The 17,269-nt window shown below is 45.8% G+C and overlaps 1 protein-coding gene across 1 annotated transcript in view; it reads left to right on the top strand.

Annotated features, from left to right (window-relative positions):
* The window catches only part of NSG2 (neuronal vesicle trafficking associated 2), a 62,738-nt gene that overhangs the window by 8,910 nt on the left and 36,559 nt on the right, over nucleotides 1-17,269 (top strand). The window contains exon 3 of the mRNA XM_008015330.3: nucleotides 8,860-8,943. Within this exon, the coding sequence (XP_008013521.1) occupies nucleotides 8,860-8,943 (84 nt within the window). The remainder of the gene's footprint in view (nucleotides 1-8,859; nucleotides 8,944-17,269) is intronic.

Below are 17,269 nucleotides of genomic sequence, written 5' to 3'. Positions count from 1 at the left end.
TGAGACCAGCTTTTATACAGCCTCTGAGAAAGCAAAGGCCCAGCAAGAAAAACAAAGTTTATTCCATGGAAAGAGCTCTGGACTGAGAGTTGGCGTTCATACTAGAGACCTGCTTCCGACCCAGTCTTACTGTGTGACCTGTGGCACATCCCTTTCCCGCTCTGTGCCTCAGTCTCCCCATTTGTGAATTGATGGGATTGGACAACACTGCCACTTAAGTCTTTTGAACACTGACATTTTACCTTGTGTTCGGGGCCCAAAACCAACCTTCAAGGGCCCAGGAGAAAACACGAATCCAAAGAGGGAGTGTGGAGTAAGGAGCGATAGGTGCAAATGGGGGAAGCTCCCAACTAAGGATGCAGGCCCCATCTGGGCAACTTCGCCTTCTCTCTTTAGAAATAGAAGTTATTTGTTCACTCATTCATTCCACAGTTTTTATGACCTCCCTGTTATGTCCTGGTTCCCCAGGATCAGAGCTCAAGTGTTAGGTGGCACTTGGATCTGAGCTTGGGTTCAAGTCTGGGCTGTGCCTTCTAGTGGCCATGTGAGGTTATGAAGTCACTTCTGCTCTCTGGGACTCAGGCTCCTTATCTGTAAAATGGGAATGATTACCTTTACCTCATAGAATGATGGAGAAGATTTGCTGAGATATAGGATGTAAAGTGTTTGGCACAGTGCCAGGCATGTAGTGGGTACCTTTACAAAAAACCCCAAACCATAATCAGTAGGAAAGAGTATGATATTCTTGAGTTTGAATCTAGCTCAACCCGAGGCCAGTCATTTGATCACAGGCAAGCGACTGAACTCTTGGAGCCTAAATTTCCTCATCTGAAAAATGGGAATAATAATAATGATTTTGAAGGAGAGAACTGAGGCGTGGAGAGAATGTTGTCAGGAGAATGATGAGAATTGAATGAGTCCACATCAGCAGGGCACCTGGCACCATGTCTGGCTCATAGTAGGGACTCAGTGCCAGCCATTCATTGTCCTGGCTCTGAACCTGTCTCGCTGCTCCAGGGATGATGGGTACAGCTTAGATCTATTTTTGGACTGTGCAAGTCCAGCTCATAAAAATACAATCTTGCTCCTTGTCAGCACTTCTGCACTTTTATTTATTGTTCCTGCCAATCCTCGGACCTCTCCATGTGGGAACCTCTTCATTATTGATAATCCTGGGAAGTAGTATTTTAAATTTTTATGATCTGTACTTTGCACCATCTGAACCACCATGCATTATCTGGCCTTGCCAGTGAAATGGGAATTATATCCAGACGAGGGGTCCTTTAGGGATGAATAATTTATCCCATTTTCACAATGCCAATTATGTTAAATTATGTTCTTCATATTAGCAGCTGACAGGACAATGGGGATCCAACATGTAAATATGGAAAGAATACAAAGTTATTGCTTTGCCCAAATCCACAATCGTATTTGAAAACCTGGAGTTTCATTTTTCCAAATATCTATAAAACCCCACTTTAAAGAATACAAAGAGTAGGAGGAATTTTGCCTCTCCCCTCTCCTCTTTTCTTCTCTCGTTTCTGCTGATAGACAAGGCACTCAGGGCTCTGTTTTGCTCCATTTCTTTTAACTGTGGGAAAAAGAAGAATGTCTAGAAGAGAGGCTGTCTTTGCAAATTTATTTTTCTCCTTTCTTGTTCTCTTTGCCTATGCAAGCTGATAACTCCAAGGTACAATTAATAACGATTGGCTAACATTTCTTATGCTTTCCCTTTCAGAGTACTAAAAAGATGTAACTGTGACTCTATCGTTTATAGAAGGAAAATGTTTCTGGCTGTACTCCATAGGAACAAAACACCAAGCTTTATGCAAGTCCTCTAGCTGGCTGGTTGCAGTGATGCAGTGACTTTGTGGGGCTGTATTTTCCCTGCTCTCTCCCGGTCCCCACGCAGTGTACCTTCACTGTGGCCAGAGGCCTCTCTTGTGCCTGAAATGCATACCTGCAAAGCCATTTTCTCATTTATAATCATTCCTCAGCTCTTCACTGCCCTCACATTAATCTTCAAGGTGCCTAGTATAGCATTCAGAGCCTCTATGTGCCTCTCTAGCTTCCTCCCTGTCACCTACTCACCTCAGCCATCCTGTTCCCTGGCCACTTAAAACTGCTTCTCTGTAGTTGCCTCAGGTGTTGGCCTCCTGGATGTCTTCTGAAGGTTTACTGGTATTGTCTCTCCCTCAGTATAGAGGGATCTTTCCCCTGGGTTTGGAAACAAAAAAGCCGTCCAGGGCAAAGATCCAAAGAGAGATGACGATGTCCTGTACTGGGGTAGAGGTCGTGCAACTGGATGAATGGGTTGATTTAAGGGAAATTTTTGAGGAAGCTGGAGCTGGAATGGGTGGAATAATGGAATGAATTTTGAGAAACTAAAGAGAAGGGAGGAATCATGAGAGGTATCTGTGTTTGATTTGACACAAACAGTGGTTTGGATAATGCTGCTGTTATCTTCTAAGTAGGGGATTACAGGGCATGAAGATGTTGAGAGTGAGGTGGCTGGGGCAGGAGGGTCAAGGGTGAATGTCCAGTAGGGTCATCTGAGTGTTGAGTGACATGTGAGTGGAAGTATAAATTTGGGAATCATGAGGATAAACAATGAACTTGATTAGCCAGGTGTGGTGGCACATGCCTGTAGTCCAAGCTACTCGGGAGACTGAGACAGGAGAATTGCTTGAACCCAAAATGTAGAGGTTGCAGTGAGCTGAGATCATGCCACTGCACTCCAGCCTGGGCAACAGAGTGAGACTCTGTCTCAACCACCACCACCACAACAACAACAACAAAACCAACCAACCAAACAAAAAAAACAAAGAACTTGGAAGTGATGGGAGTAAGAACATGCAGAGGGGTCTTGTAGATGGAAAGAAGAGCAGTCATGAGCTGGCTTTGAGAAATCCCAACACTGAGAGGTCAACAGAAAGAGGAGGAGCCTGGAGTGGAGACTGAGGAGGTCTGATGGGTGAGCCAGCACGAGAACCGAGAGAGAGGCTGCCATGGGCCCAAGGGAGGAGAACCTTTCAAGGAGGAGAGAGAGAACAAGCTTGTCAAAAACAACTGAGAGGTCGAAGAAGATGAAGGCAGAGCACTGTCCATTTGTTCCAGGCAAATAGGCCAAGACCTTTTGAAATGGAGATGGAGTTCCAAAGAGCTAACACTTCCTCGGGATGAAGATAAAATATTGTGTAGCAGCCTGAGTTGCTTTTGGAGAAAATGTGGCTTAGCTAAAGAAAAGAGTAGATGACTGAGGACTCACATGGTGTCAGGCATCCGCCTGTCTCTTGGCCTGTATTTGAGTTTTGTGGTTTGAGGAGTGAGGACCTGCAACTAAAGGGACTGTTTTCATTAGAAAGTCACTCAGAGCCTAAGTAGAATTTCATAGGGATTCACGGCAAAGCAGGACATGGATTTGAAGAGGGGGTTATGGCCCCAACTCTGCCTAACTTCAGTACCCTGTAAACCTATGACTGGGCAAATGGTGACTGGGCAAATGGTGAGTGGTATATTTTTATGATAAATATATTATAAATTATTATACATATACTTGAAGTTGATGTAAATGAAATCACACAGTATATAAAAACCTCTTGGTGTCTAATTTCTTTTGTTCAATGTAATGTCTATGAAATTCATCACCAGCACTTTGGGAGGCCGAGACGGGTGGATCACGAGGTCAGGAGATCAAGACCATCCTGGCTAACATGGTGAAACCCCGTCTCTACTAAAAAAAATACAAAAATCTAGTGAGGTGGCGGGCGCCTGTAGTCCCAGCTACTCGGGAGGCTGAGGCAGGAGAATGGCGGGAACCCGGGAGGCGGAGCTTGCAGTGAGCTGAGATCCGGCCACTGCACTCCAGCCTGGGCGACAGAGCGAGACTCTGCCTCAAAAAAAAAAAAAAAAAAAAAGAAATTCATCAATGTATATGTAATATAGCTTTGAGATATTCCATTTTCTGAGTAAACCACAATTTATCCATTCTGCTGTTAGTGCATATTTGAGATGTGCACATTTGAGATGTTCCCAGTTTGGGGGTATCAGGAACAAAGCTGCTATGAATGTTCTTGTATCTTTTGGTGGACCCATTATGTTTTTGAGCTGACTTTTTGCTGACACCTAGGAAATCTATTGATTTTGGTTTACTTATTTAGTTTTGGCTACATTACTAAATTCTAATCGCTTTTCAGTTCATTTTCTTGGGTTTTCTTGGAAGACATGTGTATCAGATAGAAAGCTTTTAGTTTCAAGTAACAGAAAACCCAGCCAAAATTGGATTAAGGCCCAAAGAGTAGATATTTGCCCCATAACTGTGGATCCCAGAGTAGGTCTAACTTCAGGTATGGTGTAATCCCAGGGTAGGATGTCATCTGGATCCAGCTCCATTTCTCTGGGTTCTTCTTGGCTCTGCCCTTCTTTGTGTGCTGCCTTCGTTCTTCTCCTGGTTCCCATCAAGGTAGCAACAATTCCAGGACTCAAGACTTCACCACACCATCCAGAGGAAGAGTCACTCATGGAGACCTGCCAGGCTTCTTTCATCAAGACACTAGTCAATACTACCTCATAGCTCATTGGTCCACATTGGGTAACATGCCCATGTCTGAGTCAATCAAATTGTGTGATCAACAGGATGGTAGGCCCTGACTGGCTCAATTTCACTAAGGACCATCACTGTCACTGAGGAAGGGGTCAATCCCACTGAACCACATGGCTGCCACACAGTGAGGCAGGGGTGGATTCCTGAAAGTAATATCATAGAGCTTTTGGTTGAAGAAAGAGATGGATGCTAGAGAAGCAACCTCAAACTATTTATTATTATGAGAATGAGAATGATATTGCCTGTAACAGTTATTCATGGTCTTGTTCTGACAGTAATGTTTTTCAGTTCTGTCTCCTGCCTCAATGTGTTAGTTAGAATGTGGAGTCTTTTAAGTTCGCACAGAATGGAAACAGTTTTGAGCTTTTTCAAAAGCTCTGGGAAGGATGTTTATAAGAATAGAGAGGGAGAGAGAAAGACTAAGAAGCAAGTACTTCTTAATATTTTTTTAAAAATTTTACTGGTCTCTGAATTTGCATACAACATTTGATGTGAAGATGCTCAAGACCAGTCGGAGGACTGTGGATCTAGAAAGGAAGGGATCAAGCCAAGAGATGATTGAGATAGACTTGGCAATGTGGGAAGGTGGACTAGTATTCTATCACTGTGTGACAAATTACCAAAAATTAAGTGGCTTAAAAACCACAAACTTATTATCTCACAGTTTTCATAGGTCAGAAGTCTAGCCATAGGCTAGCTGGATTCTCTGCACAGGGTCTCATGAGCCTGAAATCAAGGTGTTGGCCAGACTGCATTCCCACTGACACTTGGGATCCTCTTTCAAGCTCATTGAGGCTGTTGGCAGATTTCAGTTCCTTGTGGTTGGAGGACTGAGGTCCTGGTTTTCTTATTGGCTCCCGGTTGAGGGTTGCCCTCAGGTATTAGCTGCATGGCTCTCTTTCAGCATGTCGGTTTAATTCTTCAAGGTCAGTGGAGAATCTCTTTCCAGTCTGTTATGCTGGAGTTTTACATAGCACAGTGTAATCATGGGAGGGACTAGCCCATCATAACCACAGGTCCAGCCCACATTCTAAAGGGAGGAAATTATACAGAACATGAACACCATGGGGCAGGAATCTTTGGAGCCAAATTAGAATGCTGCCTGCCACAAAAAGCAATTATTACCCCAAGGGTTGTGGCTCATGCTGACCGGGAAACACATGTATTATATATATGTTAATAGATGTGTTATACATATATCACACACACATATGTGTATATACACACATACATGGGGAGATAAAATTAAAATTATAAATCCAAGTTTGTGAATATTTCTAAAACTGTAGATTAAGAGAAATAATCAAACATCTAAATTTTCTTTACCACTTCATAATCTGACAGTTGATCTAGTGATATACAAAATATTTCTAATAACTGGAATTTGTAGAATATCCTTTCAGTTCACAAAGCACCTGCATGTATGTTCTTTCACCTGGTCCATCCCAGGTTGCTGTGAACTAGCCTAGGAGCTTTACCATTTGCTCTTTTGTTTACATTAGCTTCCAGCTCTCGCATTCGAATTGCCGTTCACATGCCAGCAAAGTGGGTCCTTGTAGATCTCATGCTATTTCACCCCTTTGTTTCTTTGGCTCTGTGGTTCACTTTGCAGAGACTGTCTTCCCTTGTCTTGTCCTCCCAGGAAACTTCTATTCCTCTTCCAAAACTCTTTTTTTTTTTCTTTTTTTGAGGCAGAGTGTTGCTCTGTCTCCAGACTGCAGTGGCACGATCTCGGCTCACTGCAACCTCCGCCTCCCAGGTTCCAGCGATTCTCCTGCCTCAGCCTCCTGAGTAGCTGGGATTATAGGTGTGCGCCACCACGCCCAGCTCTTTTTTTTTTTTTTTAAATTTTTAGTAGAGATGGGGTTTCACTATGTTGGCCAGGATGGTCTCAATCTCTTGACTCTGTGATCCGCCCACCTCAGCCTTCCAAAGTGCTGGGATTGCAGGCGTGAGCCACTGCGCCTGGCCCTCAAACTCTTTTTTTTTTAGTCAGGTCAGTTAGGGGCATTCTTGGATGGCCTTGTTCTTGAGAAGTCCTTGTGTTGCTCTTGATAGGCTAGGTAGCGTGACCCTGCAGCCTGACAGGTGCAAGGCTCCACTCTACAGCTGCCTCAGACATCTATGGAAGAAAATGTGATAGCACCCAGATGTTACTGGATTAATGTTCTAAATGTCTAACTTGTATCAACTCATTTATGCCTCCCAGCAATCCGACGAGGTGGTCATGGTGATTTCCCCATTTTATAGTTAAGAAAATCAAGACACAGAAGGCTTCATCAACTCACCCAAGGTCACCAGCTAGTAAGGGCCGGAGCCAGGATTTGAACTCAACCCACACTTGTACACTCCCCTACAATATTGACAATATCGGCATCTGCTTTATAGTGTAGAATTAAGTAAGATAAGGCATGTCAAATGCTCACTGCCTGCTATATAGTAAATGCACAAAGTATGATAATTATTTTTCTTAACTGTGGTACAAGAGCTTCTGTTTTCCTATTCTTTGGCCTAGAGGGTAGGAAGAAAATAAAAATCACAGAGCATCTTTCTGCCCCACCCCTGTAAGCGCTCATCCATGTTTGGCTGCACTGCTTCCCTGTTTCAGGAAGCCAGGGGCTCTCTTTTTGTTGTTTGGAGGAACAGACTGCAAAGAGGGTGGGATACAACAGCAGAATTTCCATCTGGAAATGGGTTCTAGAGGTAAGAGAGGGTGGGGTGCTGATGGGCTGGGGCCCAGGGCCTCCTTAACCCCCGTAAGTCCAGCCATGGGTTAGCTGGGTTTAGGTACCACCTGGTAGATGTTTCATGTGTGGTAGTGCTGTCCCTGTCCCTTCCTTTTTCAGCTACGTTGAGTCCATGGCATGCCTCACAGGTGTTGAAGGACCTTCTTCATAGAAGAATTCTTGCTCTAGTTAATATGCTTGACTGTTGTCTCCAGGGAAAGTTGGTGGGCGTTTTCAGTGAAAATTCTGTTAATTTAAGTCATACTGGGAAGTAGGAGTGATCATGGTTAGAAGATTACTTCATTTTAGCTGTGTGACTGTGGACAAGTGACTTAGCATCTCTGAACTTGAGTTTCCTTGGTAGGAGAGTGGAAATAGTAGAGATAGGTAGGTAAGGCATATGAAGTGCTTGATCTAGTTCCAGCACATAATAAATGGTTCAAAAATATTGCTTATTATCATCTCACTTAACTCTCAAAGCAACCTTACAAAATAGGGATATGATTAGAATTATTCTATTTCACAGGTGAGACCCTGAGGCTGAGACAGCTTCTGTGTTTCTCATGGTACTGCAGCACTTGGCAATAGTTATTGATTATCTGTCAGGTTTCTTTTTCTTTCACTTTGCTTGCACAGTGGGATGGAGTTACATAAATGTCTTGTCAGGTTGACAGCATATCTTGATAGGATGTTAACCACCTCTGCAAAAATATTCAGACTTTAGAAAAATAAGATGATACAACAGATTCAACAGAACTTTTTATTTTTCTTCTTACAAGTCCCCAGATCAAATTGGAATTAAGTGTGTGTACAAAGGTTTGGAAACAGAATCTTCGTCATAGCTTTCTATTTTATTTTATTTATTGTCATATTTATTTATTTAATTTTTGTGGGTACATAGTAGGTATATATATTTTCGGGGTACAGGAGATATTTTGATAGAGGCATGCAATGTGAAGCACATCATGGAGATTGGGTGTTTATCCCCTCCATCCCCTCCATTTATCCTTTGAGTTACAAACAATCCCATAACTTGTTTATATAACCAAAACTGTGGAGGCAACCTAAATGTATAACAATTAAAGTTTCATTAGATCAGTTGCAGTACACACATGCAGTGAAATGTTATACTATACCAAAAGGCAAAATAAAATCATGTATTTGTTTACATTGGAAAATTGAAGAAAAATATAGCATTGTGTGATAAAAGCAGGTTATAAACTATAAAGTATGAATTCATCTCATAAAATACATGTTTTCATAAATAGTAAATATATAACAATATGTACATATATAAGTCTATACAAATATCTAACAAGGTGTAATCAAAATTGTTACCTAGGGTTGTCTCTGTTGGAATGGGGAAGTATTATGAGTAATTTGAATTTTCTCTTATGTGTGTTTGAAGGGAGGGGTTCTTTATTTTTTTGATCTTTATGTCATGTGTAATAAATTCTGGTTACTAAAAAAAAGAGGAAGGAAAATGTTTCAAGTCTGCATGAATGCTAACACACTGATTGAATCTTTCAGGTGATTGTGAAGACAAGAACGGAATATCAGCCGGAACAGAAGAACAAAGGGAAGTTCCGGGTGCCGAAAATTGCTGAATTTACGGTCAGTTTCTTGATGGCGTAATAGAAAGAGTAAAGGTGAGGCTGGCTCCGGCCAGCTCAGCACACCTCGTGCTTGGAGCAGGTACTGCTGTCGGTGGGGAAATGACGCAGGCTATTTCTAAAGGATTTCTTGAAGCCGTACGGTCTGGTCACTGAGTTTAATCAAATAATAACTCTGCCTCTGAGGTCTGTCATATTCTTGTGTACTCTGGAATGTTCTGATAAATCTCATAATTGATAAATGCCTCTTTTATTCCTTCTCCTTTCTCCTGTTCCCTTCCTCCTGCTTTTTCGTCACAATCTCCAGGAAATGTGATGGAAATGCAGTAAGTAACTCACATTTTAGTCCTTGGTTGCAACAAATATGAGAAAAAAAAATGGTGGGGAAAGAAAAGCTGGCTTCTTGGTGGTGAAACCCTAATGGTTGATTTCCTGTTTCTTGATGGAGGGGCCGTGAGCAGCACTGGGGAATATGTTGCTAGCTGTGACGAATTGCATGAAGGAGCCACAAAGCATTCTCTGTGAGGGTGAAAGAGGAACCCCAGGGAATGCCCTGAGGAAGTCACTTAGGAGCTGAGGTGGGTGGGGAAGTGGGTATGAAGTAGGTACAAGGTGCTGGCAGCTGAGGAAGGTGCAGCTTGTGCAAAGGCCCTGAGGCGGGAAGGAGGCTAGCCCCAACCCTGAATAGAAACAGAAATAGAAACCCTGAATAGAAATAAGGACAGTGAGGCTGAGCTCTAGGAGGGTGCGGGGAGCAGACACAGATGAGGCAGAAGTGGGCGGAGGACAGACAGTTCCAAGCATTGAAGGCTATATGAAGGCATTTAGGGTTTAATACTAAAAGCAACAGGAAGCCTTTGAAGGACTTCAGGAAGAGAAGGGACATGATTAAATTTGTGTTTTAGAAAAAGTATGCTGGCTTTTACATGGCTAATGGAGTGTAGTGGATGAAAGGGGATATGGGGGCACTATTAGGCTACTGCAGTCATTCAAGTGAAAAAACACAAAAAACAGTGGCAGATCAGATAAGGCTGGTGAGTGGGTGGAGAGATGCAGGCAGATCTGAAATACTTAGGAGGCAAACAATCAACCCTGGAGGCAGTAGAACAAGGGGTCCTGTGGATGGACGATGCAGCAGCCTGGCTGGGCTTGAGCCTTGGGTCTACCTTGTCCTAGCTGTGTAGCCACAAGTGAGTCACCAAGCCTCACTTATCAAATGGAGATAATAGTAGGGTTGCTATGAAGATGAAGTACAAAATACATGCAGAGAACTTGGATCTGTACAGGATAAGTGCACAATTAATAGTAGCCTTTTTATGTCAACTGTGACCAGGAGCTTTGAAAGTGAGCATGACTGGTGGTTGGTTATCTGGGAATGGAAGTGTATGCGGGGAGAAACATGTGGGTTTGTTTGTCTTTGACTATTTTTCTCCCCACTAAATGAATACTGAAGCAGCTGAGTATGTGGCCCAGGGGAGGAGTGTGGTCCCTCTGTGTGCCTCCCCTGGAATGTGGAACTTCCCTGGATGCCACCCTCCTCTTGGAGAGCAGCGGCTGGTCTGACTTTTTTATTGTACTTTAAGTGTCTGCCACACAGCACAGGCCCAGCGAAAGTGGACCAAGAGCCAGCTGCATACAAGTACTTGCAGGAATAAGCAGGTACCTGCGTGAATGAGCACAGAGCTTGCAGGAGAGGCCTGGGGTATCTTGATGCCCCAGGCCACGGGGTCAAGTTGACCTGTCTTCCTGGCAAGAGATCACAAGAAATATTCCCAGGTGCACATGTAGGAATGTTTACTGCAGTACTAGCTATAAAATTAAAGTATTGGAAACTAGACTTTCAACAACTTTCTTGTGATTTCATAAATGAGAACACATCCACATGATGAACTACTTTACAGTTTCTTAAGAATTACCTTTTTTTTCCCTCAGAGAGTGGTTTTCTCTAAATTATATGTTTATGAGATACTTTCATCTAATTTTTACTTTTCTGTGCTTTCCAAATTTTATGCAATGTGCACTTAATTATTTCAATAATCAGGCAAAAATGAGAATTATTTTTTAAGTGTGCTTTTTTTTAAAAAAACAGAGTGTTAAGAGTTTTTAATGAAATCCCTTATCCAGCAGTCATTTGAAATGATGGCTATGAAGTGCAATAATTTGGGCAAATACTTAAAGGGAGAATGTTGAGTGAGTAAAGCAGAGATTAAAATTGTATGCTTTCTAGGATTGGAGCTATGAAAAATGACAAATACAGAGGAACAACAATGTGGAAATAAATGTATTAATATTAAAATGCTGTCCATGGCTGTGTTATTAGCAGTGATGTAGGGCTATGGTTATTTTTTTGTCTTATTTGACAACTTTTGGTGATGTGGCTATTTTTTCATATCTCCGTGAGAGACTGATATAATCCCCTATGGCTCTGAGAGGTGACACAACATGCTTACCCACCAGCAAGTGGCAGAGCCAGTGTGCAGAGCCAGGGTCTGGCGGCCTCTCTGCTCAGCCGTGATGCCTGCAGTAGGTAACTGCTGGGTGGAACGGAAATGAGTCAACTAAGAGAAAAAGGGGTGCTGGGTCAGGGACCAGGGCCTGTAGAAGTTCTCCACCCCCATGCAGTTTGACTCAATTAGTCCTGGGGGTCAGGAAAGAATGGCTTTGTGGTTCAGGGGCAGCCCTCTGTCAGCCCTGACTGTCAGGCATGGGCAGAGGGGGACCTGTACTTGAAACAAAATGGGAGGAATGGAGCAGATTCTCTTGTGCTTATGTAAAGCTGCAAGCATTAATTAGCCTGGTTTTTCGCTTTCTTAAAGAGAGCTCCCTCTGAGCCCCGTGAAGGATGCACCTGCAGGTGCAGAGGTGGATGCAGGGAAGCTAGGGAGGAGGCGTGGAGGTAATTAAGAAGAGTCTGAGGGTCTGAGCTGAGTCAGCAAGCTGGGGCTCAGGATCCAGGGAGGGGCTGCTGTGGAGGTGGAATTTACAGCACTTGCTCCTGGTTGGAGGAAGGGCATCGAGGGACTCGTTGGTGTTTGGCTTGTCTACCTGCCGCTGAGGTAGGGAGCTGGGGAGATGCTCTGAGTGTGAGGTGCCCGGAGTCCATGGGTGGGGAGGGGGAAAGCAGGTGGTCTGACCACCCTTGGAACTAACAGGCTGAGAGCTCAGGATGGAGATATCCACCAGAGAACCAGGGCTGGAGTCAGGGAATTTACAGTTAGAGAGCTTGGTGCCGTTACACAGTCACTGGGTCACCCCGCAGATACATTGCCCAGGGCTGAGGGAACCCTGGGAACAGCAAAGGTGCACCCCTTCTCATTCCAATCCCTTCGTGGATCGGGGACAGCCTGTGATTTGAATTTCAAAATTAACCTGGAGAAAGCAGTTCATGGCAATTATACTGTGAGAGAGAAAAGAAGGGAGCAGGGTGGGGAGAGATGAATAAAGAAAGATTCACTGAAAGAATTGCCTGGAATTTTTGTCATTTCTGAAACTGAGGAGGCCCTGCAGTCATTGTAAAGGGCCACAGACTTGAAATATCATCAGGGTTATGTGAGAAAATGGGAACATGCAGACAAAAAACCCTTCCTTCTTTCTTAATCTGAGAGCGAGGGGTTCTCTAAAACTGATTTTGCTATGAAAGGTGCTGCGCTGTGGAGGGTGTTTGTGTCATGGGATCCTGATGCTGTGGAAGGTGCTGGTGCCATGTTGGGGGTGCTGGTGTCATGGTGATCCTGGTGCTGTGGAAGATGCTGGTGCTGTGGAAGGTGCTGGTGTCGTGGGAATCTTGGTGCTATGGAAGATGCTGGTGCTATATAGGGTTCTGGTGTCATGGTGATCCTGGTGCTGTGGAAGGTGCTGGTGCCATGTTGGGGGTGCTGGTGTTATGGTGATCCCGGTGCTGTGGAAGGTGCTGGGTGCTGGTGCTGTAGAAGGTGCTGGTGCTATATAGGGTTCTGGTGTCATGGTGATCCTGGTGCTATGAAAGGTACTGGTGCTATGGAGGGTGCTGGTGTCACGGTGATCCTGGTGCTATGGAAGGTGCTGGTGCTGTGGAAGGTGCTGGTGTCATGGGGATCCTAGTGCTGTGGAAGGTGCTAGTACTATGGAGGGTGCTGCTGTCTTGGTGATCCTGGTGCTATGGAGAGTACTGTTGTCATGGTGATCCTGGAGCTGTGGAGAGTGCTGGTGTCATGGTGATCCTGGTGCTGTTTAAGGTGCTGGTGTCGTGGTGATTCTGGTGCTATGGAGGGTGCTGGTGCTGTGGAAGGTGTTGGTGCTATGGAGGTGATCCTGGTGCTGTGGAGGGTGCTTGTGTAATGGTGATCCTGGTGCTGTGGAGGGTGCTGGTGTCATGGTGATCCTGGTGCTGTGGAGGGTGCTGATGTCATGGTGACCCTGGTGCTGTGGAGGGTGCTGATGTCATGGTGATCCTGGTGCTGTGGAGGGTGCTGGTGTCATGGTGACCCTGGTGCTGTGGAGGGTGCTGGTGTCACGGTGACTCTGGTACTGTGGAGGGTGCTGGTGTCACGGTGACCCTGGTGCTGTGGAGGGTGCTGGTGTCATGGTGACCCTGGTGCTGTGGAGGGTGCTGGTGTCATGGTGATCCTGGTGCTGTGGAGGGTGCTTGTGTAATGGTGATCCTGGTGCTATGGAGGGAGCTGGTGCCAAGGAGAGTGCTGGTGCTCTAAAGGTTACTGGTGCTCTGAAGGTTGCTGGTGCTATGGAAGGTGCTGGTGCTGAGGAGGGTACTGAGGCTATGGCAGGTGCTTATGTACCTAGCCATGCTGCCAGGCCCAGTTGTTTCCAGGCTAGTCTGTGAGTTGGAGCTGAGTTTGGATTTGGAAGTCATTGGTGCTAAGTTGTGGAGAGGCACAGCTGTCCTCCAGGGGGACACCTAGGCTTGAGGCCAGGCTCGCCTGGGCATCTTAGGTCTTGGCTTTGCCGTGTCTTAGCTTCATGACCTTGGGAAAAATCTTTTCAGTCCCAAGCTCCCAATTTTTCATTAATAAAACCAGACAATATTAATGAATAGTCTGTCTTTGGTGCACTCTAGGGGCTTAATAAATGACCATTTTCTTTCCTTCCTATTTATATCTTTTTTCTTCCTCTTGTATTTTTAGCTTCCTGTCTAATTAGCTGGATTTTGTTTGTTGGTTGGGCTCTGGGCCTCTCTTTGCAGGCTTTTCTCCCTGGGAACGTGACAGGGAGAACCTGGAGGAAGATTTCAAGGGGTAGCCAGTTTATTGTTCATTGAGTTCATTGTCAGGATTCATGGGTGGTCTCTGCTTTCCCACAGTGATTCCTGGAGGCAGGTGTTTGCTTGTTTGCTTGTTGGTAAGGGTAGGTGTTTTGTTTTGTTTTGTTTTGGTTTGGTTTTGAGACAGGGTCTTACTTTGTCACCAAGGCTGGAGTGCACTGGCATGATCATGGCTCACGGCAGCCTTGACCTCCCAGGCTCAAGTGATCCTCCCACCTTAGCCTCCTGAACAACTGCGACTACAGGCACATGCCACCATGCTCGGCTAATTTAAAAAGGTTTGTCTTTTTTTTGGTAGAGATAGGGTCTCACTTTGTTGCCCAGGCTGGTCTTGAACTCCTGGTCTCAAGGGATCCTCCCACCTCGGCCTCCTAAAGTGCTGGGATTACAGGTGTGAGCCACCACGCCCAATCTGTTCATTTTTTTTGTAGGCTATTTTTTAGTACTTCAGTTATAAGATGAATAATAATAATGTCTTACATATGCTTTTACATCTGCTTTTCAGCCTAACAACAATCTTGGGGAGTAGGTACTTTTATTATCCCCATTTTACAGATGAGGAAACTGATGCTCAGAGAAGTGGGTGATTTTCCCAAGGTCGCTTAGCCATGAAATGTGAGAACAAAGCAAGAACCCTGCTCCATGGCTCCATATCCCGTTCTCTCTGCCACAACTTGATGTCACCCTGCCATTGTCCTGGCCAAGCTGTGGCCTTCTTTCCTTCCTTCTTGGTCTCCCTCCCTTTTCTTCTTTGTCGTTATTAATATTGGTTCTGGCCTGGGCTCAATGCTTGTTGGTGGGAGATACAAAGATGGATAAAACAAAACCCCTGCCCTGAAGGAGATAACAAATGTGTGGATTAGACAAGAAACATTTTGTGCAGCTTCTCAGCTGTTCTCTTCCTGGAGTCAGCACCTCTGGGACCCCTTCCTGATCCTCTAGCTGGATGTGGGGCCTCCTCTGGGCTCTGTAGGGTCATGAGGCCTCCTTTCCCATTGTCCTCTGCCTGGCCTGTCCCGCACCTGCAGCCCCCTCTAGCTTCTGATCCCTGGAGGGCAGGGAGGTGTCTGGTGCATCTCTGTGTTCCCAGTTCCCAGCACTGGCCTTGCATGGGGCGGGCTTTGGGTGTGTTGCATTGTGGGCCCTGTCTCTTGGGATGGTCTCAGGAGCATCCCTGACCCCACACCCTGATCCAGCATTCAGAGAATCTGCCTCATTAAGCTCTGGCCAGGGCCAGCTCAGACTGGAGGGTGTGCAGTTACTTGGGAAGGATCCTGGGAATGCCTGAGGTCCAGACCTAGAGCACATCCAGTGGGGCTGCAGTGGGAGGGGCACCTTAGTCCAAAGGGGACCAGAGCTCATCTTTCTCTCATTAAAATGAGGTGGGGCCAAGAACTGGAAATGAGAGGGCCAGTCCTTTTTAAAGAACCAGTGGCTCATGCCTGTTATCCTAGCACTTTGGGAAGCCGAAGTGGGTGGATCACGAGGTCAGGAGATGGAGACCATCCTGGCCAACATGGTAAAACACCATCTCTACTAAAATACAAAAAATTAGCCTGGCATGGTGGTGCGTACCTGTAGGTCCCAGCTACTTGGGAGGCTGAGGCAGGGGAATTGCTTGAACCCGGGAGGCAGAGGCTGCAGTGAGCCAAGATTGAGCCACTGCACTCCAGCTTGGTGACAGAGAAAGACTCAGTCACAACAAAAAGAACAACAATAACAACAACAACAAAAAAGAACCAGTGTCAGTGGGCTATTATTAAAACAAACAGCAGCAAGTAAAACAAAAATAAAACCCCAGTTGAAGTTTCAGGCTAACATTAGAAGGTGTGGATTTTTTGCTGTTTCATCCATTCACCGATCCATTCCACTCTTTGGGCTCCTGCCTGTGACTAGCACTTTATGTGCACTACCCCACTGAATGGTCCCAGCACGCCAGGCTGGCGAGATTATTACGCCACGTGCACATGAGGAACACAGGCTCAGAGAGGTGGAGTGAGCTGTTTCAGGTCCACACCCTGGAGGCTGTGCAGCTGGGCCACCTGCCCGGCTAGACAGGGACAGGGCAGGTTGCTCAACGGAGGCTGCAGCTGAGTGGAAGGGAATCCCCGGCTACCCAGGAATGGCTCCCCAAGGATGCTGCTGAGCTCACCTACCTGCCAGTGGCTCCTTCTCCTTTCCTTTTATAATCTAGGGCCAAGAAATGGGGGCCTTGGCTCCCTGTCTCAAGCCTCAACCCTGCTCACGTTCCCTCCAGCACTAACAGGGGAAGAAGCAGGGAGAAACACAGAAACCAGCCTCCTCATTGTTGGCCACCGCATCTAGCAGTCATAGAGCCAGGCCCCTCTCCCTCTGGAAGTCTCTAGTGACTGTCCTTTCTTCTCTGTTCTCACTCCAGCACTCTGGTTCAACCCACATCACCGCCTGTCCTAGTCTTCTCCCTGGTCCCTGGCCCCTTTCCTCAGCAGCCCCAGTCCTTTCTCCTCCCCTTCTAGAGCACATCCCCCACAGTGGCATTGCTGTGCCTCCATTGCTCGCCTGCCTCTCCCATAGGTGCATCCACCTTCCAGGAAGCACTGGCCGTTCCCTCAGGATCCTGTCCATTTGATGCCTCCCTGCCTTTGTCTGTGTCGTCCCTTCTAGCTGGATTCTTTCCTGCCTGCCATGGGGCCATCTCCCTATTCATCCCTCAACACCAAATGCACATGGCCTGGGCCTGTGCAGTCTTGCTTGCACTGACATGCATAGCTTGTCCTTTCTCCTTTGGGTTCCTGCACGTCCTATAGGACCCTCCATTCTAGTACCAACTGAACAGAGTTGGCATCAGTGAGTTACCTACTAGGTCTCCTGCTGATTGGATCAGGAGCTCTTTGAGGCAGGAATGGTATCTTTTTTGTGTCTGTACCCTAAGAAGCTAGCTGGCACCTGGCCGGGTGAAGCACTAAAAAATGCCCTTAATAAATGAATAACACTGGGTGTGGTGGCTCACACCTGTAATCCTAGCACTTTGGGAGGCCGAGGTGGGGGAATTGCTTGAGCCCAGGAATTTGAGACCAGCCTGGGCAACATG

This window comes from Chlorocebus sabaeus, chromosome 23 (genome assembly GCF_047675955.1).
Source record: "Chlorocebus sabaeus isolate Y175 chromosome 23, mChlSab1.0.hap1, whole genome shotgun sequence".
In the NCBI taxonomy this organism is placed as follows: Eukaryota; Metazoa; Chordata; class Mammalia; order Primates; family Cercopithecidae; genus Chlorocebus; species Chlorocebus sabaeus.
The sequence above is the reverse complement of the archived record's forward strand: the minus strand, read 5'-3'. Positions and strand labels throughout refer to the sequence as shown.